The sequence below is a fragment of the Pleurodeles waltl genome, chromosome 1_2, assembly GCF_031143425.1.
Source record: "Pleurodeles waltl isolate 20211129_DDA chromosome 1_2, aPleWal1.hap1.20221129, whole genome shotgun sequence".
Taxonomy (NCBI): domain Eukaryota; kingdom Metazoa; phylum Chordata; class Amphibia; order Caudata; family Salamandridae; genus Pleurodeles; species Pleurodeles waltl.
Window position 1 is genome coordinate 110,339,630 of NC_090437.1, and position 26,649 is coordinate 110,366,278.

A 26,649-nucleotide genomic window follows, 5' to 3' on the forward strand; every position below is an offset into this window, starting at 1 on the left:
GACTACATGAAAGTGCGTGACCACTTTAAGTAAAAAGGAAGTCCTCCTCGTCAGGAAGGATGGAAATGAAAGGTGGCTTTGAGGACAGGGCCTGCAGCTTACTCACTCTGCGAGCAGAAGTGATGGTGACAAGGAAGGCAGTCTTTAGAATAAGACGCTGAAGTGGATAGTTATGAAGTGGCTGGAAAGAAGCACACATCAAGAAGGTAACAACCACGTTCAAATCCCATTGGGGCATTATGAACGGAGAAGCAGGAAACATATGGATAAGACCCTTGAGGAATCTACCAATAATAGCAGATTTAAACTAAGACGGTTGGTCAGGTAGTCTCAGGAAGGCTGAGATGGCAGATAAAGAACGCTTGAGGGTGCCCAGAGCAGAGCCCTGCTGGCATAGAGAATGAACAAACAAAAGGACCTCTGATAGAGAGGCAGAAGGGGGCAGGGGGTTCAACAGAATTGGCTGTACACCATGCCACAAATTTGTTCCAACGACAGGCATGTACCATTTTGGTGGAAGTAAGCCTGGCTGGCAAGATAACGTTACAGACTTCTAACGGTAGGTCAAAAGCTGTCAACTGCCAACATTCAATCTTCACACAAGAAGTCAGAGACTGGACAGGTTCGGGTGGAGAACCCTCCCATGCTGCTGCGACAGAAGATCCACCCGAAGAAGCAGTATGAGTGGAGGATCGATGCTCAAGATCTTGGGATGTCAGACTCTTCGTGCCCAGTCCAGAGTCACAAGAGTTCCTTAGGCTTGGTGTAGGAAAGTACCATCTTGCCTGGCATGTTACCCCCATTTTTTACTGTATATATGTTGTTTTAGTTGTATGTGTCACTGGGACCCTGGTAACCCAGGGCCCCAGTGCTCATAAGTGTGCCTGAATGTGTTACCTGTGTAGTGACTAACTGTCTCACTGAGGCTCTGCTAATCAGAACCTCAGTGGTTATGCTCTCTCATTTCTTTCCAAATTGTCACTAACAGGCTAGTGACCATTTTTACCAATTTACATTGGCTTACTGGAACACCCTTATAATTCCCTAGTATATGGTACTGAGGTACCCAGGGTATTGGGGTTCCATGAGATCCCTATGGGCTGCAGCATTTCTTTTGCCACCCATAGGGAGCTCTGACAATTCTTACACAGGCCTGCCACTGCAGCCTGAGTGAAATAACGACCACGTTATTTCACAGCCATTTTACACTGCACTTAAGTAACTTATAAGTCACCTATATGTCTAACCTTTACCTGGTAAAGGTTAGGTGCAAAGTTACTTAGTGTGAGGGCACCCTGGCACTAGCCAAGGTGCCCCCACATTGTTCAGAGCCAATTCCCTGAACTTTGTGAGTGCGGGGACACCATTACACGTGTGCACTACATATAGGTCACTACCTATATGTAGCTTCACAATGGTAACTCCGAATATGGCCATGTAACATGTCTATGATCATGGAATTGCCCCCTCTATGCCATCCTGGCATAGTTGGCACAATCCCATGATCCCAGTGGTCTGTAGCACAGACCCTGGTACTGCCAAACTGCCCTTCCTGGGGTTTCACTGCAGCTGCTGCCAACCCCTCAGAAAGGCATCTGCCCTCCTGGGGTCCAGCCAGGCCTGGCCCATGATGGCAGAACAAAGAACTTCCTCTGAGAGAGGGTGTGACACCCTCTCCCTTTGGAAAATGGTGTGAAGGCAGGGGAGGAGTAGCCTCCCCCAGCCTCTGGAAATGCTTTGTTGGGCACAGAGGTGCCCAATTCTGCATAAGCCAGTCTACACCGGTTCAGGGGACCCCTTAGCCCTGCTCTGGCGCGAAACTGGACAAAGGAAAGGGGAGTGACCACTCCCCTGATCTGCACCTCCCCTGGGAGGTGTCCAGAGCTCCTCCAGTGTGCTCCAGACCTCTGCCATCTTGGAAACAGAGGTGCTGCTGGCACACTGGACTGCTCTGAGTGGCCAGTGCCACCAGGTGACGTCAGAGACTCCTTGTGATAGGCTCCTTCAGGTGTTGCTAGCCTATCCTCTCTCCTAGGTAGCCAAACCCTCTTTTCTGGCTATTTAGGGTCTCTGTCTCTGGGGAAACTTTAGATAACGAATGCAAGAGCTCATCCGAGTTCCTCTGCATCTCTCTCTTCACCTTCTGCCAAGGAATCGACTGCTGACCGCGCTGGAAGCCTGCAAACCTGCAACATAGTAGCAAAGATGACTACTGCAACTCTGTAACGCTGATCCTGCCGCCTTCTCGACTGTCTTCCTGCTTGTGCATGCTGTGGGGGTAGTCTGCCCCCTCTCTGCACCAGAAGCTCCGAAGAAATCTCGCGTGGGTCGACGGAATCTTCCCCCTGCAATCGCAGGCACCAAAAAGCTGCATTACCGGTCCCTTGGGTCTCCTCTCAGCACAACGAGCGAGGTCCCTCGAATCCAGCGACTCTGTCCAAGTGACCCCCACAGTCCAGTGACTCTTCAGTCCAAGTTTGGTGGAGGTAAGTCCTTGCCTCACCTCGCTGGGCTGCATTGCTGGGAACCGCGACTTTTGCAGCTACTCCGGCCCCTGTGCACTTCCGGCGGAAATCCTTTGTGCACAGCCAAGCCTGGGTCCACGGCACTCTAACCTGCATTGCACGACTTTCTAAGTTGGTCTCCGGCGACGTGGGACTCCTTTGTGCGACTTCGGGTGAGCACCGTTTCACGCATCCTCGTAGTGCCTGTTTCTGGCACTTCTCCGGGTGCTACCTGCTGCTGAGAGGGCTCCTTGTCTTGCTCGACGTCCCCTCTCTCTCCTGGTCCAATTTGCGACCTCCTGGTCCCTCCAGGGCCACAGCAGCGTCCAAAAACGCTAACCGCACGATTTGCAGCTAGCAAGGCTTGTTGGCGTTCTTTCGGCGGGAAAACACTTCTGCACGACTCTCCACGGCGAGAGGGATCCGTCCACCAAAGGGGAAGTCTCTAGCCCTTTTCGTTCCTGCAGAAACCTCAGCTTCTTCTGTCCAGTAGAAGCTTCTTTGCACCTGCAGCTGGCATTTCCTGGGCATTTGCCCATCTCCGACTTACTTGTGACTTTGGACTTGGTCCCCTTGTTCCACAGGTACCCTAGATTGGAAATCCACAGTTGTTGCATTGTTGGTTTGTGTCTTTCCTGCATTATTCCTCTAACACGACTTCTTTGTCCTTAGGGGAACTTTAGTGCACTTTGCACTCACTTTTCAGGGTCTTGGGGAGGGTTATTTTTCTAACTCTCACTATTTTCTAATAGTCCCAGCGACCCTCTACAAGGTCACATAGGTTTGGGGTCCATTCGTGGTTCGCATTCCACTTTTGGAGTATATGGTTTGTGTTGCCCCTATCCCTATGTTTCCCCATTGCATCCTATTGTAACTATACATTGTTTGCACTGTTTTCTAAGACTATACTGCATATTTTTGCTATTGTGTATATATATCTTGTGTATATTTCCTATCCTCTCACTGAGGGTACACTCTAAGATACTTTGGCATATTGTCATAAAAATAAAGTACCTTTATTTTTAGTATAACTGTGTATTGTGTTTTCTTATGATATTGTGCATATGACACTAAGTGGTACTGTAGTAGCTTCACACGTCTCCTAGTTCAGCCTAAGCTGCTCTGCTAAGCTACCATTATCTATCAGCCTAAGCTGCTAGACACCCTATACACTAATAAGGGATAACTGGGCCTGGTGCAAGGTGCAAGTACCCCTTGGTACTCACTACAAGCCAGTCCAGCCTCCTACACTTGGATGTTCTTGATCTTCTTGAGAACTCTAGGCAGAAGTGGTATTGGCAGAAAGGCAGAAAGGAGGCCCGAGTTCCAACGTGCAAAATCGATAATATTGCGCTTTTCCTACAGAGGCGAACAGATATAACCAAGGCTCTCCCCACTGCTGAAAGAGACCTTGCACCACCTCCAGTTGGAGATGCCATTCGTGACTGACCAGGCGTTGATGGCTGAGTTTGTCCACTCTGGAGTTCAGAGAGCCTGCCAGATATTGAGCCACCAGGGATATGCCCTGATGTTCCAGCCATGTCCAGAGGCGCAGAGCCGTCTGACAAGAGGTCCACAACCCCGCCCTGCTTGTTGCAGTACCACATGGCGGTGGTGTTGTCCGCAAACACCTACACTACTTTCCCTTTGAGATAGGGAAGGAATGTTTTCAATGCTAGCCTGATCGCCCAGTGCTCCAAAAGATTGATATGGAGCCTGGACTCTGCCGGCGACCGGAAGCCTCTGATCTCCGCTTCTCCCAAGTGGCCATCCCTAGGAGTGACGCATCTGTTACTTCTGTCAGATCTGTTCGGGAAGGGGACAGGGATCTGCCTCTGACCCAATCAGTGCAAAAGCAACCAGTGCAGATCTTGCACAGCTCCCTTTGAGATCTGAACCATATCAGAGAGATTTCCCTGATGCTGAACCCACTGGAACTTCAGGTCCCACCGAAGAGCCCACATAGTGCATCCTGCATGTCTCACCAGCAGGATGCAGGAGGCCATGAGACCCACCAGCTTCAGAGTCGTTCTCTCCCAAATCCAGGATAGAGGATGAAACATCAGTATCAAAGGCTGAATATCCTGGACTCGTCTCTCAGTAGGATAGGCCCGAAACTGCACTGTGTCCAGACAGGTTCAATGAAAAGGGAGCATATGTCAGGGGGTCAAGTGTGACTTTGTTATGTTTATAGTGAACCCGAGCAAATGCAGGAGGTCCGCCGTAGTCTGGAGGTGGGAGACTGCCTGGGGCAAGCCCACCTTCAACAGCTAGTCCGTCGAGGTAGGGGAAGACTGAAACTCCTAACCTCCCCCATCACTTTGGTGAACATTCAAGGGGGCTGGTAAGGCCACAGGGGGGCACAGTAAACTGAAAATGCTCTGGGAATGCAGGATGGGAATATGGAAGTATGTGTCCTGCAAGTCCAGCGCTACCATCCAATCTCCTGGGTCCAGGACAGAGAGGACCTGAGCCAGAGTGAGCATTTTCAACCTAGGTCAAGACAGCCATAACCTCCTCGCAAAGAAATGCCAGGTAATCCTCCGTCATCCCATCGTTGGATGATGGCATCGAAGGGGAGGGAGTAGCCTCTTCAGACAATATGCAAAACACACCTGTCTGACATTATGGATTCCCAGCGGGGCAGGTGATAGCGCATCCTGCTTCTAAGAAGGTTTGGAGGCCACAGCTTGAGGGGTGGTGGACTGAGCAGGCTGCTGGCACCCTGATCCACGTGGGCGTTGGCTCCCACGTCCCCGGCCATGCAGAGGCTGGCCAGCATGCGCAGAATAGTGGCTGGAGAAAGGGACAAGCTTGGGCACCCCTTCTGTAGCCATGAAAGGGGTGAAAAGCAGACTGAGAGGGTCAGTGGCAGCCGCGAGGCCCAAGGACCGAGCTGTAGCCCTGGACTCCTTAAAGGGCTCGAGCGACGAGTCTGCTTTGTCTTTGCAGAGACGGGTGCCATCGAAGGGCATACCCATAAGCACAGCTTGGCAATCTGTAGAAATCAGGAAAAATTTAAAACTGTGACCCATAATTATAATGCAAACCCCTTCAGCTTCAGATACCCTCATTATATTTTCCACAATATTTGGTTCAAGGAGATGAATCCCCCAGCATGTTGAAAACTGCAGGGTTAGCTAGATATTAAACAGTTTGCCAAAGTATAGACTGTTACAGCAGCCCTTTATGAAATGGAAGATTATATTGGGTCATTGCAGATTCATAGTTAGGGTATTTGCAGCCATATGCAGCAGGCACACTAACCTAACAAACGTTCTGGCTCCTGATGACAAAATAATGATCTCTAGAGCAGATATATTATCTCACCAGGCTATATTTCACAACAGTGCCCTGGAAAGGCTGTAGGCTGGAGCAATGGCAGTCAAATATAGATGGTATCTGACTTGTGAAGACTCTGCCCTAGCCAATAGGATAATTAAAGCACTAGGCCCTACTGGAATTTGGAGATTTCCTGGTTGGATATTGCTTCTGAATAGCTGGTTGGTTTAGGTAGTGACAACTACTTCTGTACCAGGAATACGAAAGATCATGAAAGTTGCTGGCTTAAGAACAACATGACTCAATGACATGCACAATTGTGCAATGTCTTCATACAGCAAATTCTTGTTTGACATATCATATTTGAAAGGTGAGAAGAGAATTAACCAAATGCCCCTTTAAATCTTTGCCTCTGAGCTGTGACTGCAAACTAGCATTGGTACCACCTCTCACACCAGCTCTTCACACACAAAAATGTGCCATCCCTTAGGGTCCATCATAAATCAACATTTACCGAACCCACTTATCAAACCTCACTAAATCATTAAACCTCACTGGTTATACTATTCAGCTGACAACCAAATTACTTTAAAAATAGATGGTCTGGAAGTCCTCTACTTTTAAAACTTGATGAATGTCTTCAAGGTATAAACACATGGATGATAAATAACCATCTAAAATTCAGTTATGCAACAGAGATTATGCCCTACATACAAGACCTACGGACAATGGCAAACATACTAGCCTATATAGCCTAAGGAACATGAGGCCCATCCAACAATATCAAGAGTAGTCAGAACCTTGGGGTATCAATGGATTCAGACATATACTTGATACCACGTGTTAGCAATGTTACAAAGAGCGCCTTCTTTACACAATGAAAACACGCAAGCAATCCTCACACTCACAATCTCCAAGCTTGGCTATATCAACTGCCTATACCTTTGTGCACCTGCGTTCACCACATGCAAAGTATAACTCATTTAAAATGTTGTTGCACGACTTTTCCACTTTCACCTGAGAGGACACATGACTCTAGTCTTGATATTACTCCACGGGCTACCGATAGCTAGAAGACCAATGTTCAAGGCACTTTGCATTGTTCAAAGAGATTCCCTGGGAAAAGGGCCACAATACCTGCAATTTACATTCAAGCAATACATACTAAACGGGACACTGCTCTCCAGCTTTGAACTATTTATAACACTTTACCATAAATAATCCGTAGGAAACACTGCTTTCGCTGCAGAAGCCAACAAACTCAGGAATTCACTACTAGCCTGCATCCAAAACATCCAGTAGTACCTAGACTGCAGTAGACAGTTGAAAAACATGGCTATTTCCAAGGTAACCCTACCACCCCACATCCCAACAAGACAATCCGGAAAGACAGTTGCAGTCTCAAACTCATTCTTCAGTTTACAATCCACAGATTGGAAATACTCCAATCAAACTAAATCTTCAGCTTTCAATTCAGAGATTGAAAATACTCCAACCAGCAAACTACTTTCAATATGTAGGTAAGCTAAGAAAGGCTTTCGTTAGCCGAGGCATTATATAGTTACATAATTTAATATTTAGCATTTTGGGACCACACAAACACCATAACACTCAGGGGTCAGCAGCCAACTGTAATTTACATCTTTTACATTCACCAAAGACACATCTGCTACAAGGATTGTTCATCGCTAGTACTGTGCAGCCAATGTACGAGCCATCACCAAATGATCGGGCATGGAATAACTGAAGAGATCTGTCGCACACTGCTGGACAATCAAAGGACTTTAATCTAGTTCACTACTGCAGGTCACAAATATCTATACACTATGGTCTTTACATCTCACAATGACACTCAAATAGGATGATAGTAACAATGCCCATCCCTGCAGACCTCTCCATTTCACTCTCTCTTCAAGCAAACAACCTCAGGCCCACAACTAAATGCAAAACGTCTCATTGGACAACCCAGTGCAGTGATGAGGTAAGTAGACTATATCATAAGAAATACCATAAATGAACCTTCAGAGGAGCAGTTCAAAGCTCACAACATACTGAAAAAACATATTCAAGGGTGTGTTTCTCACACTTCGTCATCAACCGCACTGCTACAATGTGTGTCCCATAACATGATAACCGCATCTCACTGGACATCATGCATGCCATGTAAACACTGCTCGCATAGGATCACAAAGCAAAGACAACACACTTCCAACCACCCACCCTATATGTTGTAGCTTGCTACCCATTTAGGTAAGTGCTTCAGAGCTGCAATTAGGGGTAGGAAGGGCAATACAGATGCAGCAATAAAATAATTATAATTTGTGCATCACAGAGATTTATTTCGATCTTATTAACCCTTTCTCTGCAAAGCCTTTTCACCACTCAAGTGCTAAGCCTTTTTTTTGGCTATTTAGGATAGTTTGTGCTTAGGCTTTCATACCTTTTTGTTCACATAAGCTATCCACAACAAATTTGCGTCCTTTTTTTCCTAACATCCTGGGGATTCTATAGGTACCCAGAGATTGTGAATTCCTGTGGAGGGGACAGAGAAATAAACTAGTTATATTTTGAGATTTTAGGGAAAAATAGGAGAAAAGTGCTATGGATAAAGTGTCAGTTTTTTCATAAAAATGGCAACAATGGCTGGTTTAAAGTCACCATCTTCCGAAAATCCAGGAACCTTACAGAGCTGAATCAAAGAACCTATTATTTTTTTTACCACAGTTTTGGCATTTTTTAAAGATGTAGTCCATTTTTCCTAGTTTTTGTGCTTTCAACCTACTTCCAGTTTGTGGTGCAAACCAGTGTGAAATCCATGGGTGATCCAGGAAAGCTATATTTTTCTAAAAAGTAGACGACATTCCGAATTCAGCAAGAGGTCAAATGTGTAGATCCCTTAAATGTTGAAATAAAGAAATATGGAAAATGAGTAGGAAAAGCCATTTCTGACAATGTTTTAATCTGTAGCTTTTTGTCATGAGGGCCAATTTACAAAAGCAATGTACCATTACGTTCACTTGACCTTTTTGGGTGTGGGGATATACAGGGCCTGTATGTTCTCCAAGAACCCGAGGTTGCCAGAGCCAACACCTGAGCTGCACCATATAATGGTTTTCATTGTGTACTGAATATATGACAATTCATATAGTGAAATATGTGGAGTAAAAAATAGATATCAAGGTAACCTATGGGTTCCTGAAATGGGCACAAGAGATGGAGTTTAGGAACAGAGGTTATTTGTGCATCTCTGATTTTGTGGGTATCCATACGAGCATATGATTTAGAGGGTATTTTCCAAAATACCTTCTTTCTTTCACACTGGCTTACATTTTGGAAGGCACAAATGCAAAAAAATCCAATTGGCACTAATAAAAATCCTACTATGCAACATGGATACATCATATTTTTCCACTCAAAACTGCCCAGTTTTTACAAAGTCGGCAGATGTGTTGTTTAGGCCCTAGCTCAGCCGGCCCTAGGGAAAGCAATCAAACCTGTAGATTTATGAAAACTAGACACCCAGATGAACCCTGGATGCAGTAACTTACGTGGCTCTCGCCAGGTTGTTTTACCCAGAATCCCATGCAAACTTCAAACGCTAACTAAAAACATTTTCCTCACATTTCTGTGATGGAAAGTTCTGGAATCTGCGAGGAGACAGCAACTTCCTTCCACCCAGTATTTCCCTAAGTCTTCAAATAAAAATGGTACCTAACTTATGTGGGTAGGCCAATTGCCTGAGACAGGAAAAGGCCCAAAATGCAATGTGGAGACATCAACATTTCCCGTCACAAAAATGATCTGATTTGACAATGGGGTAGTAGCAAATTTTTAGCCAGGGATTTACGGATACCCAGGGCCTAGTGCATGCAACAGGCAACCATTAAACCAAGTCAATGGGAGTCTCATGGAGCAACCCCCGTTGACCACGGTTTAATTTGTGCCTGTCGGAGGCACTAGACCAAATCACACAAATTTTATCGGGACAAGCTGGGGGGTAGGAATTTTGTGGATGCCTGCAGAATCTGGACGTTTACTTCACAGAAATGCAAGGTAAATATGCAATTTTAGGCGAGGTTTGCAGGGCACTGTGGGTAAGGAAACTTGATGGGATCCACACAAGGCATCCTACCCTGGACTGCCCCAGATGTCTAATTTTCAGAAATATCTGGGTTTGGTTGGTTTCCCCAAGTGGCAGCGGACCCAAGCCTGAAAAGTGCAGACATACAGCATACAAATAGGATGATATTGGGACTTAGCCCAATTCTGGTACTCAGATGTTTAAAAAAAAAATACTAATAATAATTTAAAAAACCAAAATCACAATTTCCCTTCTTGCCAAAAAGAGGGCATAATTTAGTCCCCAGGAGGCAGAAATTGGTTAGGGTCATATTGGAGGTGGAGGCTAGGCCCGATCTGTGGACAGGCCATCCCAACAACTTGTAGCAATAAAAAAAACTCCCTGGTGTCAACTGGGATTTCTGCCACACCCACTGACAACACTGGAGTGAAAGACCTCTTATAAGCCACTTGGCGGGGGTGGGGTGCAGAAAGACTGTTGGAGTGGTTTGGGGTTAAGTCCCAATGCCTAGGTGGGCCAACCTACCCCCTTTTCCAACTGGGTGCATAGTGGAGGAAAGCATCTCAAATCTGCCCAAATAGAGGGGCAGAAAGACTGCTGGGGTTAACTGGGAGGGGTATGGGCTAGCCTCAATGCCTGGTGGGCCACCTTTACCCATTTATTCCACTATTAAAAAAATCCTGGTTTCATAGTGGCCTTTTTGCCAAACTGCATGGGGGGCAGATTGTGGGTAGTAACCTCTAATCTGCCCTGGGGGGTGGGGGGGGTCAGAAAGACTTTTGGGCCTGTTGGGAGAACTAGCTCACAGGGAAGGGGCAGCCTCCTCCTTTAAAAATGTACTCCCTGGTATTCTAATGGGCTTTCTGCCCCATGTCAACAGCAGACTGGGTCATGGTAGCAGACTGGATGAGAACAAACTGCCTGAAGCTCAATTCTGACAAAAAATGGAAATTCTGATCTTAAAAAATGAGACCTCCTCATGGGACTCCACTTGATGGCGGGCAGATTTAGCACCAATACCCACTGAAAACGGAAGAAACGTCGGAATCATCCTAGACGACAACCTCTCCATGATGGCACAAGCCAATGCAGTGAGCACCTCCTGCTTCCACATCCTATGGATTCTACATAAGATCTCCAGATGGCTATCACAGAACACCAGACAGACGGTCACCCAAGCACTCATCAATAGCAGACTCGACTACAGCAACACACTCTACACTGGAATCCCTAAGCAACTTCTACAAAGAATCCAGATCATGTGGAACGCCTCCACAAGACTCATACTGGACCTCCGACGCCGTATCCACATTGCACCACACCTCCAGGAATCCACTGTCTTCCATTCACAAACACAGCCGATTCAAACTACTCACTCACACATACAAAGACCTACACAATTTCGAACCAACATACCTTTCCCTCATACATTCACCAGCTGATCAGATATCTATGCTGTGCGTCACTCTTGCTCCCATACACCCGCAACATTCACAAAAAAGCAACAGGAGGCCATTCATCCTCTTGCATCGCACCCAAAACATGGAACAAACTCCCTCTGCACATCAAGGCCTCCTCCTCACTTCCTGAATTCTGCAAAAAGCCATAGACCGGGCTCTTCAAATAACTCTGCAGAGATCATACCCTCACTCGCTTGCTTAAGCACTTTGATACACTCACAAGTGATACAAATCAACCTAACCTAATCTAATCTAACATAACCTTTGTTTAAAAAAAAAAAGGTATCAAACTGAAATCAAGATGCAAAGTTTTAAATCTGCAGAGAGAGATAGAATTCCATTGAACGTGACCTGTGATTGTTAGGAGAGTTGTTTCCATATGTAACGTGTCTGTAATATATAAACTGTGTTGGGACAAAAAATTCCCCTGCATGGTAGCAGAGGTATACCCCTGCTCTGAGTGCTCCAGCTCTGGTGATATCTGGATTCCTGCTAATGATTTTTGGTCAAAAGCGAACATGAATATTGCATATGTACTATGACCTAGGCCTGTCACATGGACTGCAGTCTGCTGCGCCGGAAGGGGTGCTCAAAGTGTTACCCTCAGGAGGCGTAAGGCTACTGCCTTCACCTGAAGTTATGTAGCACGAGTGTGGTGGTGGCAGCATATAGTGTTTTTAGTGATCAGTAGAGTGAACAGGTCCATTTGACCTGTGTCACCAGAGTGGTGGTTCCTGGCCAACTCTGGTAAAATTCTTGTGCTGTATGCTTAACTCGATCCTTAGCCTTCATTGGGTTGTGTGCAGTATGAGGATATACGTGCACCTAAGAGATGATACACTGCAGGAGAAATAGCACTAGCAGTTGAGCGTTCATGCAAGGATGTATGTATGCCTGCGAGATCGTACAGTGCAAAAGTAGTAGCATGGACAGTTGTGTGTGCACATGAGGAGGTACATGTGCCTGAGAGATGGTACTATGCAGGAGAAATAGCATAAGCAGCAGCGTGTGCACACTAGGATGTCTGTTCCTACAGGAAAGTACAATGCATAGGATATAGTGTGTGATGTTGACCAAGGGCTTGCTGGAGAAGAGTGAGCTGGAGGTTCCCCAGACAGATTTGTGGACTGCTGCTTTTCTTAAAGCTGGGTGGGACATTCATTGTGTCCGTTTCCTTTCACCAGTGACTTCTGTTCCCAATCAAAGAGCTCCTATTGAAGTGCTCCAAAGAGCTTTTATTTTGTACCATATAGTTGGGACTTCTCATCAAGATAAATATATAAATATACCAATTAGGAGTATGCCAATTTCACCACGTTAAAAGGGGAAGTTCAGGCACTTTACTATACGCTAGCAGGGGTAAAGCGCACAAAATTCTAAAGCCAGCAAAATAATAGGGTCCAGCAAAAAGTGAAACATTTGTGGTGACTATGCAGAGAAGAATTTAATTTGATTATTAGGACAGAATGTAGAACAAATCAAACATTCACCCCCAGTCACAGATCTGTGTTTAATCCATCATTTTTTTTTGCTCACCATGCCATTCCAGTTTCGACCCAGCCATATGCAAATCAGTCTTGAATCTATCCGCACCTATATATAATTACTTTCACAGTTTTGTGGTAGCTTATCTTTTGGCCACAGTATTTTGGCAGAACAATATTAAAAACTCAATCTGGTAAAAAAATAATAGCAATTTGTTTACAAAAAGTAACCTTTCATCAGATCAATTCTCACTCAATCATCTGACCTTTGGGAATACCAGGGCTGCAGCTGGGCCATAGATTTAAACTTTGCCCTTGGTTTATCCAGGGCCACTATCGTAAGTAGCCATGTGGACCAACAAGGGAACTTCAAAGGTAAAGTTCACTTGAGTCAAGTGCAAATTTCTTGAGGTGCCCTTGAAGATTCAGAACATCTAACTTCACCCATTAACCTGAGCTAGTGAGCGGATAAAAATAGGCTGGCTTTGTGGAACACTTTTTCATAGCATATTAGAATTGGATTATACACAGTCAAAGTGAGTGTAAGAGACTCCCAGACGGAGGTGGATAGTCTATGGATTTCATGTTCCATTAAAAATAAAGATACCTGACTGCAGCCAAATTTAAATCGGCCTGGAGAATAGAAATGTATCTTTTGCGTTATTCAGGATGTCACATTAGAATGTATACAAAGTTTAAGCAAGCGTTTACATGGAAATCATATGCAGGTAATAAAATAAGACAATAAAATAGCTGTCACGATTCGACCTGTGAAGAAATAAAATGAGAGCCAGCATACAGAAGGTGCTATAAATTCATCCGAATTGAATGTATTTTAAACAAGAAAAATGAGCAAAGTTGCGAATATTTGTGACACAAATACCCCAAGTGAAAAAAAACATAACCAGAAGCAAAACTGTGACAGACTACATTGGTATTGTCAGACAACCATAACAAATATATATTTATAGAAAGTACAATAATACTAGGGAAAATAGCATAGTGGTATTTCAAGCAATGGTCTGTCTGAAAAGATGTTGACCGTGTCTCGACCGTGTGGGAGAATGCAAGGGTCTCATCAGGACTGTTGATGACCCGGGGAACTATTAATAAGAAGCAGGGTTAGTGCTGATGAAGAAACATAGGGTCCCAAATGGAATGGAGGAATTATTAAATACATATTATTTAACTTGTAAGGATAGTCAGGAAACGGGTCCCTGTGTGGAACAAAGCGAGGCCGCTAAAGCGAAGGTGTGTTGCAATATGAAGGAGGATAATCCAGAGGGCAGTGCCTTAAAGGCGAGTGGAAGATACTGAGGGAAGTGTAAGTCTATGGGCTGTGCAGTTACCAAATGGTGAAGGGGTGCAGAAGTGCTTACCCAGGAGTGCAACGAGCAATGCTCAGGAGCAGGTGCTCTAATATTGAAAGACCGCGAGTAATTCACGTGACATCAAGGTGCATAAATGAAATAGTGATACTCAAGGGGCTGTGCCTGAAAATTAATGAGAATGGGAAGTTAACACTGAGGAAGCAATAAGCCCAAAGCAGTAAGCCTAAAGCGGTATAATTACATCAAAACAGCTGGTGAACACTTACTAGTGAGTCAAAGGTACTGCCCAGAATGCTGGAGGCCCCAGAAGGGAACAGGTATGAGCACTTAATAAAAGCTGCACAGGAACACATGCTCCACTATCGCTAACGTCCGAGCATCATTGTCTCCAAGTTGCAGGGCACTGCGTTCAAGCTAGATATGGCAAAGCCACCAGAGCGAGCCTTGGAGCATGCCACGACCTCGTGGAAAGGGGGACATGGTTGCTGCAGAGAGGGATTCAAGTTAGCCTGGCTGAAGAGGGGTAATACCCCGAAACCAGTCCCAGGATGCTTGTTTCTGGTCCAGGGAGGACCTCGTCTGGCAGTTCAGGCTGGGCAGTTCCCATGGGGTACAGGGTCAAGACTGATTTGCATATGGCTGGGTCCAAACTGGAATGACATTGTGAGCAAAGAAACTGATGGATTAAGCCCAGATCTGTGACTGGGGGTGAATGTTTGATTTATTCTACATTCTGTCCATCAACTGTTCTTTTTGCATTTGTTGCCCCAAGTGGGAAGGGTATGCCCAGACGTGGGTCCCGTGCTCAATATGACACCAGATTCAAGCTAGCCTGGCTGAAGAGGGGTGATACCCCGAAACCGGTCCCAGGATGCTTGTTTCTTTTCCAGGGAGGACCTGGTCTGGCAGTTCGGGCTGGACTATTCCCAAAGGGAACAGGGTCAAGACTGATTTGCATATGGCTGGGTCAAAACTGGAATGGCATGGTGAGCAAAAGAAAATGATGGATTAAACACAGATCTGTGACTGGGGGTGAATGTTTGATTTGTTCTACATTCTGTCCATCAACTGTTCTTTTCGCAGAGTGGGAGGGGCATGGGTGGGCTTTGGGAGGCTCCGAGCAGCAGGTTGCTCTAACAGAACTGCACAATGACTTGTACATCATATAACTGCATGTTTTCAAAATAGACAGGAGCAGAAAATGAGTTACGAAACAATAAAGTTGTAGTGTTGGGGGCCCTAAGCCCTTATGCTACGAAAGAAGTGACACAGACAAATCGTTACGACTTCTGGTAACCAGCCTCGGGCATGTGCGCCCGACCCTTTTTATTGGCAGGGTCACCTGACCGGTGACGCATGTGTTGGATGGGTGTAGGGTGTGTGTGTAAAGCCATCCCTCAGCCGAGTGGTTGGTGGAGCATTAGAACGTGTCCAGCAGGACAGTACAAACGTGACTATCATATCCTACAGCAAACAGAAAACAATAACAAAGGCAGAATGAATGGGGAAAATATAGTGATAAAAACATCAAATATGAATAATACATTTAAAATACATGAAAAAGATTCAGTCGAGGGACAAAATATGAGCTCAACTTGCAGTCTCATTTGGTGGGAAACATGGCCCAGAGGAAAGTCACATATTGTATGTTATCAAGGTGAAAACATATGCATTGAGGAGCCAAGCAGACATATTCGGTTAAAGTAAAAAAACCTACTTGAGTGGCCGGTACATAGATCTGATGAATGTCTAAAAGGAGGTAAAAGGGCCAAAAGTAGGCAGAGCTGTAACCAAAGTTTCAAAGGACAAGGCTCAAAGAGGAGGCTGTAAGTCATTAGTTCATGAGTGAAATATATTTGTCTCACTCCTCCATGGAGTTAATGGAATCACATTTGTTGATAGATTTGCAATCCAAGCGTTTTTGGATGTATGAGGTGTCTCCACCGCTTGGTGGTTTAGCCTTTTTGATTACTTGCCATTTCAGATCGTCCACAGTGTGACGGAGTTCCAAATAGTGTGGTACCAGTGGAGTGGCTTCATTGCCACATCGAATGTGGCTTCTATGCTGGCCACTCCTGGCATTTACCTGTTCCGACGTCTGTCCAATATAAATCAAATTACAAGGGCACCATATTTAGTAAATTACATTGTTAGAAGAACAATTAGTGTGGTAGTGTAAGGAGATTTGTCTGTTGCTACGTTTAAAGACTCTGGTGTTCGGTGTAAGTTGAACATGCTGTGCAATTGCCGCATTTAAAGGGGCCCTTGATGGGCTCTGGTTCTCAGGAAGAAAAAATAGTTTATTGCGGCTGATGTTCTTTTCACTTCTCTATGAGAATAATGGCAGCTCATTGAAGCCGCCAAATTTTTGATAATCAGACAGTGTTTTTTTATCGTCTTAACAATTTTGTTTGTGGTAGGGCAGAACGTTGTAACACAGGCAGTTTTATCGGAAGATGCTCTCTCTCTGGGTTGCAGAATGACTTCTCTAGGGCTATACCATGCCCTTTTCATAGATGTCTTAAGCAAACATCTTGGGTACAATCCTTCAGGGAGTTTTTTTTCTGAGTATGGCCCCTTCCTTAAAGAAATCGTGTTTAATGGTGCAATTCCTAAGGAGCCTCAGGAATTGGATGAAGGGGGGGCCATCTCTGATTGCCTTTGGATAGAAATTTGTATACTGCAATAGAGTACTGCACTCCGCGGGTTTAATGTATAGGGAGACAATGAGGTGGTCTGCATTGTTCCTGATTGGATGATCTAAAAAATGTGAATTCTGCAATCACTGTTGTAATTGAATTTGAGTTGGGGGCTGTATGCTACTCAGATCCTGTATGAAGAGCTTCAGGGTGTCAGCGGAGCCTATCCAGATCATAAAAATATCATAGATGTATCTTTTTTAGTGATGTATGTTACTGGAAAATGGTACTGCAGTCAGAAGTGCAGTTAGAATGTACTCATGCCTGAATGATAGCAAAGATGACACTGAACCCACTGTTCAGAAGAAAAGTCAACAGTAAGTTTCATTGCCACCTCCGTTTCATCAGTGTATTATGAAACTGCAAACCCAGATGAGTAGGGTACAAAGAGCAACAATATACAAGCACAAAACACCGATATAAAGACAAAAAACAACAAAGAATGTGAACTTCTGAAAGCATATTTCCAAAAACGTAATTTTCCAGCCAATTTTTAAAAAGCTTGCATAGAGTGCATTATCAGTACCTTTCACTGTGAGGAGAATCTCTGTAAGAGTCTGGCGTATCCCTTGCGTGCCTGAGGAAACTGTTGCAATCACGAGGGCCACCCACCCCATTGAGTCGTCCTCTCGGCCCCGTTGGGCTTGTATGGCGGCTGTTTTCCACAGATGATGTCATGAGTACCGAATGACTGTCTGAGATGATGCTTTCAGACTGACCGTTGCTCCAGCTTTTCATGGACAACAAAACAAAATATAGTTGATTATTTGTTTAAAAAAAAATCAATAAAATCCTATGCTTTAATACATTTTATTTGATTTTTTCGAAACTTTACAACTCTTTTTCCTTTCTGGCCAAACTACAGTTATTGTCCAACACCTTCCCCCACATCCATAGTGCATTTAAATGTCTGTTCCTGGCCAACATGTTCTTAACTTTTCACTTGACCTCTTTAAAAAATATTTTTCTGTGATTAGTGTATTTTGAATGAAGTTGGGTTATACCTTGAAGCATCATTTTTCTCCAGCTGCAATTCTTCAAGGATATGCAATACTCTTAACTTCTTGGGCCAAAGAGTCCAATAATATGCCCTACTATTTCCTAAAATCTTCCTCTTTTCCATGGGTAGTCTTAACCAATTTCACCATTCTCAACACCCACCACAACCTTCCTATCCACACTGGTCCGTTGGGCATGTTGTAGTTACCTTAAGCCCCAGTATAAATAATGTTAGTCCTCTTGTCTAGTTGGGAACAGATCTCTTCAGAGGGGTTTCCTCTTATTTGGAATCTTGTTGCCTCTTCTATTATCTGAATTACCATGTCTCACAAGGGTTTCATCTGCTAAAATAAATACAGAATGTGTATTAGGTTGCCAATGAGCCCATGTACCCTCCAACAATTGTTACTTCCCTGCAACTTAATATAGCAGGTGTTTACAAGACTTTCAGTAAGGATTCTTCCCCTCAGGAATACATGTGGTATTTGTTCCTATGAATATGCTGTCCCGCTGTTTGCATCTAGGGATATACTCCGATCTCCCCCCCAGGCTTTTAGAAAGGCCAGTTTCTCTTTTTGTGGACCTCCATTTATAATTCGATGTATACTTCGTGAAGGGGTGAGTTTTCTGGTGGGCTCTTTTTTAATTTGACTGCTGAGTACTGTGCTGGACCTGGAAGGTATCTGTACCACGTGTTTTCACTTAAGCCTAATTCATCTTTCACCAGCTCGGAATACTTCACTTGAAATTCCCTAAACATGTCTCTTAAGACTTAACATCCCCACACTCTAGGTATGGAATAACTACTTGTTCATTCCCGGCATACAGTATTTATTTTCCCACAAGGGAGTAAAGACTGAGGGGTCAGCTCTGCCTTCATGCCTATGTTGCCCAACCCTTAGTGTGGCTCCTGCTTCTGGCGAGATTTACTTTTGGTTTCCAGGACTCATGGTACCTTCCCATAAAAAGCCCTTGGTCAAGGAGTGGTCAATCATACATCACACCTTACAGGTTTTTTTTCCAAGGTCCAGTCAACTAAAAATCTCAGATAGGAGGATTGATAGTATTTAAACAGGCTGAGTACTCCTCATCCTCCTTGTCTGGTTGACAGCATACACTGACTGGCTATAATCATTGATCTTTTCTTTTACCCTATGATGTCTACATACAATTGTGGATTAAATACTCCATGGGTAAACAGTGTGTCATTGTCTTGAAGATATAAACATTTTTTGGCAATACAGTCATTTTACAGCAGCAATTTGTGCCACCCAAGATAGTGGTTAGTTTCTCCAGTTCCCTAACTGAGCTTTTGCCACATCATCAGCCCTTTTAGGTTTATGCCCTTTGCTGTAGCCAACTGCTTTCTAGGTCAATCCCCGGAATCCAACTGAAGTGCATGTCCACTGGAGTAAGCTCATAAACTCCAAAATCTGTAGTGTAAATTTAGATATTGAGAATCCCAGGCCGTCAGAGTTGCTTAATCTTAAAACCTCTTTGGTATTCCTCCAGCAAAATTGCTAAGCTTAAATTTGCCCCTCCCACACAGACTCTTTTATTTGTGTGGTATCTCTAATCTTTTGAGCCAGTGGCTCCAGTGTGAAAGCAAAGAGAAGCAGAATAAAGTGGCACCACTGCACCGCCCTTTTTTAACCTTTGAGACAACATTTTGTTCACTCAGACTCTTGTCATTGACATTTATTAACCTGCCATCAGACATTTTGGTCTTTGATCTCTTGGGCCCTTTTCTCTGCAAGACCTTGTGCGTGAAGTTCCAGTCTATCCCGTCAAACATTTTGTTCAGCATTAAGGGAGACCAGACCTGTTTCCATTTATTCCTTTCTTTGTATGTCTATTAAGTGGAATGCCTTTTATCATTTGGTCTGCCTTCATGTAATACATCAAGATTGGTCTGTCTGTATAAGGTTTTCAATGACCTCCAGCAGGTGGAGTGCTATGATTTTAACAAAAAGTTTGATGCCTAAGGCAGAAAAAGTTGCCTATATGAGGTACTATTGTCAAGCGGCCTGCCCAGTTTGGGAATAAGAGACATTGTTTATTCAAACATCACTGGTGTCACATTTCCCTCAGGCAGCATTGTCCTCAAGACTCCTAACAGAACTGGAAGTAGCTAGGGCCCAAAAGTCTAAAGGAATAACATTGTATGACCTTCTGGGACTTTAGACTGTGGCAAGCTACTAGTTTCTTCTAAGATCACTTTTTATTTCTCTTTCTCCTCCTCCAACATTTTGGTGGGTAATACTACCCTGTGTAAATAAGTTGTTGGTTCTTTCATATGAAGTTCAAAATAAAAGTTTCGAAAATATCTCATTTTCTCCTCTTCTCTTCTGTAAATCACCCCTTCCTCATCTTTAACCTCAGTGATATAACCACATACTTGTTTTGATCTTAGAATGTTAAGAGATGACCTGATTTATTGCCTAACTTGCAACACTTCTTGACCAATTTATTTAGGAGAAAGTTGGCCTATCTCCCACTAAAGTTCAATTGTGGCCTCTTAGTGGTGTCACCCTTCTCAATAGTTTATTGAGATTGTGTCTGCTGATGTGTATTTATCACATATTTAATTTCTTAGTCTAACTGCTTTTGTTATAAAAAAGGCCTTGCATCACTTTTTATCATACAATGAGGGTGGGCATAGTCTATGATGGGGGTCTTATGTTGCATTCTGTATTTCTGATAGGAGTCTTTTATAGAGGAGTACATGATCATTTCTGGCATAACTCTGGCCTGGGGCTAAGTAGCGTGGGTATTCTAACTTTCCACCAGTCAATCAGGCCCATACTGCCCTTAAGAGAAGTTGCGTTGTTGGTTGACTGGGGTGGGAGCCCTGGTGAAGCAACAGCTACAGTCCCTGGCAGTATAAACCACAAAGTCACTAAATTAAACTGTCCTTAACCCTGGGTAGCTTGGCACAAAAAGCAGTCAGGCAATGTGTGAAGTATTTATGCAGCTCACAAACAGTAATACAGTGAAAACAACATAAGAAAATCGCAAACCAATTTAGAAAAATAGACTAAATGTTAATACATTCTTTGACACCAACATAACAAAAATCCAATCAGTATAACCTGAGTTATGAATTTTTGAATTTTAAGGGTCAAAATAGAGCCTAAAAGATAAAAACGCCAACCATGGACATCTGGTCGCACAAACTGGGTCAAGGTCTAGAATTAAGGCTGACCACGATGGAACATAGTTAAACTCAAGAAGTGGATTTGGCCTGCCGATCAACGATTACCTTCAGACTTAGAAACATTTTGAAGAGAAAATGTCTGAGAGGGTGCAAGTTCAGCAGGCCAAGGCTGGAGGAGTGTCAGACGAGGGAGCTTCATCGACAGATCACTGTAGAGTGAAGCCACAATGAAGGTTTTTACTTTCTTACCTAGTCACCGAAATAGAAGACAAAAATCTCCAGCGGGACGAAGCAGAAGGCTGTAGTCAAAGACAGTTAAAGAGGTCGAATACCCCTTTGGAGAAGGACTGTTGAAACAGATTTGCTGCTGCAAAGACTAACGTAGCAGGAGAAGCAGCAAAGTCAGTCTGACCAGTGAAGCACCTCAGCCGGACAGGAAAGCATGTTGGTCCTGGTCTCCTCCTGGCTCTCGAAGCATATTTTGGCAGAAATGTGTTTAAATCCTCAGTTTTGGAAAATGGCCAGCTGGGTACCTTTAGGACCACAACCAAGGGTCCAGGGGAGAAAGGAGACCTCTTGGGGATCAGGACTCGCTCAGGCTGGGTCCAGATGTGGGTTCAATATGGTGGGAGTCAGTTATGTCCCTGTGGCTCGGATCAGGAAGCCAGCAAGCTAGCCCTCGGAATTACTTCTGGTGTCCTGAATGCAGGTGTAGATGGAGGGCTCAACAGCAGGGCTGGCCTCTGAGGGTTTAAGGCAGGTCCAGGGAACAAAGCTCCAGGGAACAAAGCAGCAGTCTGGCAGAGTGCGCAGCAGATTAGAGCAGGAGGCAGTCCTCTGAGAGTCCAGGTCAAGTAGTAAGCTGAAGACTAAGTCTGAGAGTCCTATTTTTATACCCTGGTATCCTGTTCCTAGGAGGAGGGAGAAGTTTCTGGAAAGGTTCTTTGAATGTCTCGGAGTCCCCTGACACCCCTGCACTGACAATACAGGGTTGTTAGGCCTATTGTGAGGAGATAAAATATAGCCTATTCAGGTGCAAATGGAGGTATGCTCAGCTCTGCCCTGTGCCATTCTGCCAGTTGATGGCCCACTGAGGCTGAGCTAATCCCACTAGTGTGTGACTGTCTGGGAGGAATTCAAAAGGCTGTCAGCTACACCCAGTCATGTGATACCAAGACAGGCTGCAGGCACAAAGGGCTAGGGGCAGAAAAATGCCAACTTTTTCAAAAGTGGCATTTTCAAAATTGTAATGATAAATCTCACTTTACCGTTAAAGGTTTATCATTACAATTCCATAGGTACCAAACATGACATATCTAGCTCTCATTCAGGAATTACAGCCTATTAAATGTAATAAGGAATGACCAATGTTATCCTATGGGAGGGGTAAGCCTTGCAGTGGTGAAAAATGTATTTGGGAGTTATTCACTACCATGACACCCAAAATGTAAACGTACATGTCCTATCTTTTAATTACACAGCACCCTGCATTGGGGGCTAACTATGGCCTACTGTATTGGTGATTTAGATGTAATTAAAGGGGAGTTTAAGGTTTGGCAAGGGGGTTCAAATGCCAAGTCAACATGGCAGTGTGACACGACATTCATGGTGCAATGGCATGCCTGGGACATGTTTTGAAGTGTTATTGAAGTGGGTGGCACAATAAGTTCTGCAGGCACACTAGTAGCATTTAATTTACAGGCCCTACAAGGGACTTACAAGTAAATTAAACATGCCAATCAGTTATATGCCAATCAAACCATGTTTAGGGAGTGAGCCCAAGCACTTTAGCACTGGTTAGCAGTAGTTGAGTGCCAGAGTCCTAAGGTCAATAGAAGCAAAGATCCACAAAAAATTGAGGCAAGCAGGTATAAAGTTTGGAGGAAGACCACCCTAAGGCAGACAGGTCTAGCAGCCCTGTATGTCTTTGCCTGATTCAGGGATGATCCCCATACCTCTTAATTTGTTTTGAGTTTTATCTCTCCCTCCATCCATTAACATATTCAGTTTCCTCTCCACCTAAGCAGTAAGTCTTTTGACTGTCTGTACTAAGATTTGTTCTCGACCTTGGTTTGGGCAATAAATAGATACAAGTATCAAGAAGCCCCCATGGCGTCATAAACTTATCACAAACCACTGGTCTTTCATGTGGTCTTTTATCTGGGAGCCACTTTTCTGCAGTCCAGATAAATTTTTCCTTCACTGTGGAGAAGTACTGGTGGAAAAAGCCTTTGGATCCGAGGCGTCAAATGTTTGCTTTCAACAGATTGGTATTCTGAAGGAGTGCAATATTAATTATATTCATTATGGGTAACTTACACAGGATTCCTTTCCGCTTAGTGGGACTATTCTAACACCTTGCTTTATAAGCCGTGATCGTTAGTGCTATCTCTTGTTTCATTTCTAACGGGGAGATACTTGCCCTGTTTGGCCTTCTCTTACTTTATACATCAGGCTCCACTCAGTGGGATCATCGGGCTATCTCCCCCCCCCCCCCTTTCCCATTCTAATCCCTTAACCGTGGACTAACTTTAATACCCAAGCACCTACTTTGTATTAACCATATTAGAAACTGAAACATGTAGAGACCAGTGAAGGCTGTTTTAGGTTGGGTTGCAACCACAATTTGGAGTAGACCTAGGTGGGAATATATAGAGTGTGTGAGATTTGGGATACCCACTCTTTCCACCATCGTCAATTGTTAGTTAATCCTCTCTCACCCCCTCCTTTCTCCAGGTAGACCTATTCCTCCCTCATTTAATTTCATTTAGTTATAGTCTCAGAAGTTTCTGGGTCATTCTCATTATGGAAGTCTGGGGATCACTTCATTTTGGCCTTTCCCAGTTGGTCAAGTACTGCTTTTTGGCCTGCCATTATTTCTTTTTTTCTGGGAGTCCGACAAAGTATTTTTCCAGCTCCTTACCACTATTCAGGTTACTTAGATGTCAGTGGAATGAATTGAAAATCTTCCTTTTGATCTGCATTCAGCTGGTCCAAACCTAATATTACTAGTCTTCCTTTTCAGTATTGTTATGATTGATAGATCTTGGTATACTTGAAGGTATGCACCATTAAAGGAAATGTGGCACCCTTTCCTGGTTGCTGCCATAACCTTTTATTTGCCTTTGCAGATGCAAGCATGCAATTTTTTTTTGCACCTTACTGTTGAACCTCCTGTCCTGTGTCGATTTGAAGGAGTTCAATTTCTGTGTTTTCCATCAATTCATCTAGCAGGTTTTGCACAGAGCCTTTTATGTTCTTGCCTTCTAATCCCTGTGGAGCGGCTCTAATATGACTGAATCACCTTCTTAAACAGTCTTCCATATCTTCCTTCTGACAGGATCAATTATTTATTAAGGATAAGGATTTTCCTTCCATATTCTTCTACTTAAGTTAACTGTCCCAGTTCTTTTATGTCTTTCTTTACCTCTTTCAGACTGTTTTATATGACCTCTGATTGCATTTAATTTGTGCTTTATATCGTGGAACCATTTCGTAAAAGTTTTAGTGACTTCTTCATCCTCCTCTCGACTAGGCTCTGTGCCCCCATGCTGCTGTCATTCTGCTTTGAAAGGTTTGGGTTCCTCTCAAGCAGATGTCCCTTGCTGAAGGATTTCTTTAGTATTAGTGCCTATTTTATTTCTCCCCCTGGCCATGTTGGTGTATTGATTTGTGCTATCACAAGTGTGTTTTGCCATTTTGTAAAAGACAGTGTTTTGTTGCCCCTCATGGTGAGTTCAGAGCTTCCACAGACACCAACATGTATCCTAATCTGCTTTCCATCTTTCAATGGGGTTTTCTATCATCTCCTCCTCCTTTTTCTCATAAGGAAAAGAGGGCCTCAAAAACTGCTCTCCTCTTTTTTCCTTTCCTCTGGAGTCAAGTGCAGGCCAACTATTTATGGGGTCCCTGTTCCTAATACATGTAATTCCTCTCTGTCTTAGGCTGTGGCTCCTTGCTGCTTTGGGTTGCATTTGGCTTTCTATGTTTTCTCAACGTTTTGTGTAAGGATGCCCTCAAGATTTTTCAGATCAATTCTTTTCTTGTTAGCATCATGCGGGAGTCAGACGTGCTGCACCCTGTTTCTCACCTCCTATGGCGTTAACGTTGTTTGGGTCATTACCTCGCCCCAGGCATTGCCTTCTTTCTTATTACTCAGTTCCTGCTTGTTGGTGGCTACAGAACAGCGTCCATTAGAAAATCGTATCCAGTAACGGGGCTCCTCTGTTGGCAAAGCCAGGGCAGCCTCACAAACACCTTCCTAGATTAAGTGGCCCAGTCTCCTTCCTCTTCTGCCTAGGGCTGCTTGTGGTGATCTCACAGGGCTAAGGGTACCAGCATACCTCTCTGTTAGTTTGAGGTGCTCTGGGTAAAACGTTTAATTCACTTTCGCAGGCAATGAGAGTCCAGTCCCCAGCCTTCTGAGCTCTGGCACCTGTAGCCCTCATTTTGTTACCTGTGTGGTTCTATTATGCTGTATCACTAACACTCTTCTCTGGACTCCCAAGATCCTTTCACTGCTCTTGGGGATCCCTTTATGGAACTGGATCTCCTGGTCACCCTGAGAGAGGCTCCACCATGGACGGGGTAATGTATTAGCGTTTGCGATCGGAACACAGAAAAAGGATCACATATTATTGAGCCATTATGGGCCAGGCTCCTTCCCTGTTAAAAACATCTTAACATATTTGCTTTACTATAACGTATAGTTTGCCAGTGTAGAGTCTCAAGTGTGCAACTGGTATACATTTATGAGATATTGGACTCAAAATAAAAATCAGATAATGTTCAAGCAAGCTCTTGAGCTGATCCTTGTAAAATACTTTATATATAAAAGATGGCGAGAAAAGCCTTCATTCAAAACCTTTCTCTTCTAAGGTTACTACAGAATATGAGCATATTTCGAATTTTTCTAGTTTGCATCCCAGCCTTTACGATAAAGGAGCAAATACGTTTTTTTTTTGTTTGTTTTTTTAAACACCAGTAACTACTACATCAACAGCATATCTACGAAACAAATACTGAAGGCTTGAAGAAGCACTGTTAAAGTTGTGTTTACTAGTTACAACAAACCAATCTTGATCTACACACTTTGTTTGCCTAAAATAAAGTATGTCCTGAAGAAGTGTTGTAATGTTTTTTCCCATAAAAACCTACCTAGGCTAATATTTTGTTATTCTTCATATCTTGGTGTCTATTAAAATTCTGCAAAGGCTTGTTCTAGTTTTTAAATGATAACAGTACCTTTTCATGTGATCTGCACTACATTAGCAGAAAATAAATGAAACAATTATCATGTAAAACTGAATATGTAGTAAACAAATGTTCACATGATAGGACAGAATGACTATTACTGAGTGAAAGTGCAGGCAGTTTGAGTGTTGTGTAAGGTACATTTAGCATGTTCTATATGAACTGCATGCTCTTCACTAGCCTGTTGCTGTCCTGAAGTCAAACTGTGATAAACACAGTTAAAATCTCATTAGTTGTTTTAAAGGTAAAAAGAAACTTCTCCTGTTGTCCAGCAGCCTAAATTTGTAAATGCTTATGCATTGAAGTAACAGTCCTGTGTAAAGCTAAATTGTATTTAGCTCACCTTAGGCTGTTAAGAAAGATGAACAACCCAGTTAGTACAAATTGCAAACATAGCTA

General features: G+C 43.8%; 1 protein-coding gene across 4 annotated transcripts in view; it reads right to left on the minus strand.

The window, feature by feature from the left end:
• Window positions 1-26,649, minus strand: part of NRG1 (neuregulin 1) — a 1,391,739-nt gene that overhangs the window by 20,749 nt on the left and 1,344,341 nt on the right. For all 4 annotated transcript variants that reach the window (XM_069236759.1, XM_069236756.1, XM_069236750.1 and 1 more), the window contains one exon: window positions 17,368-17,571. In XM_069236759.1, coding sequence (XP_069092860.1) covers window positions 17,368-17,571 — 204 coding nt within the window. The remainder of the gene's footprint in view (window positions 1-17,367; window positions 17,572-26,649) is intronic.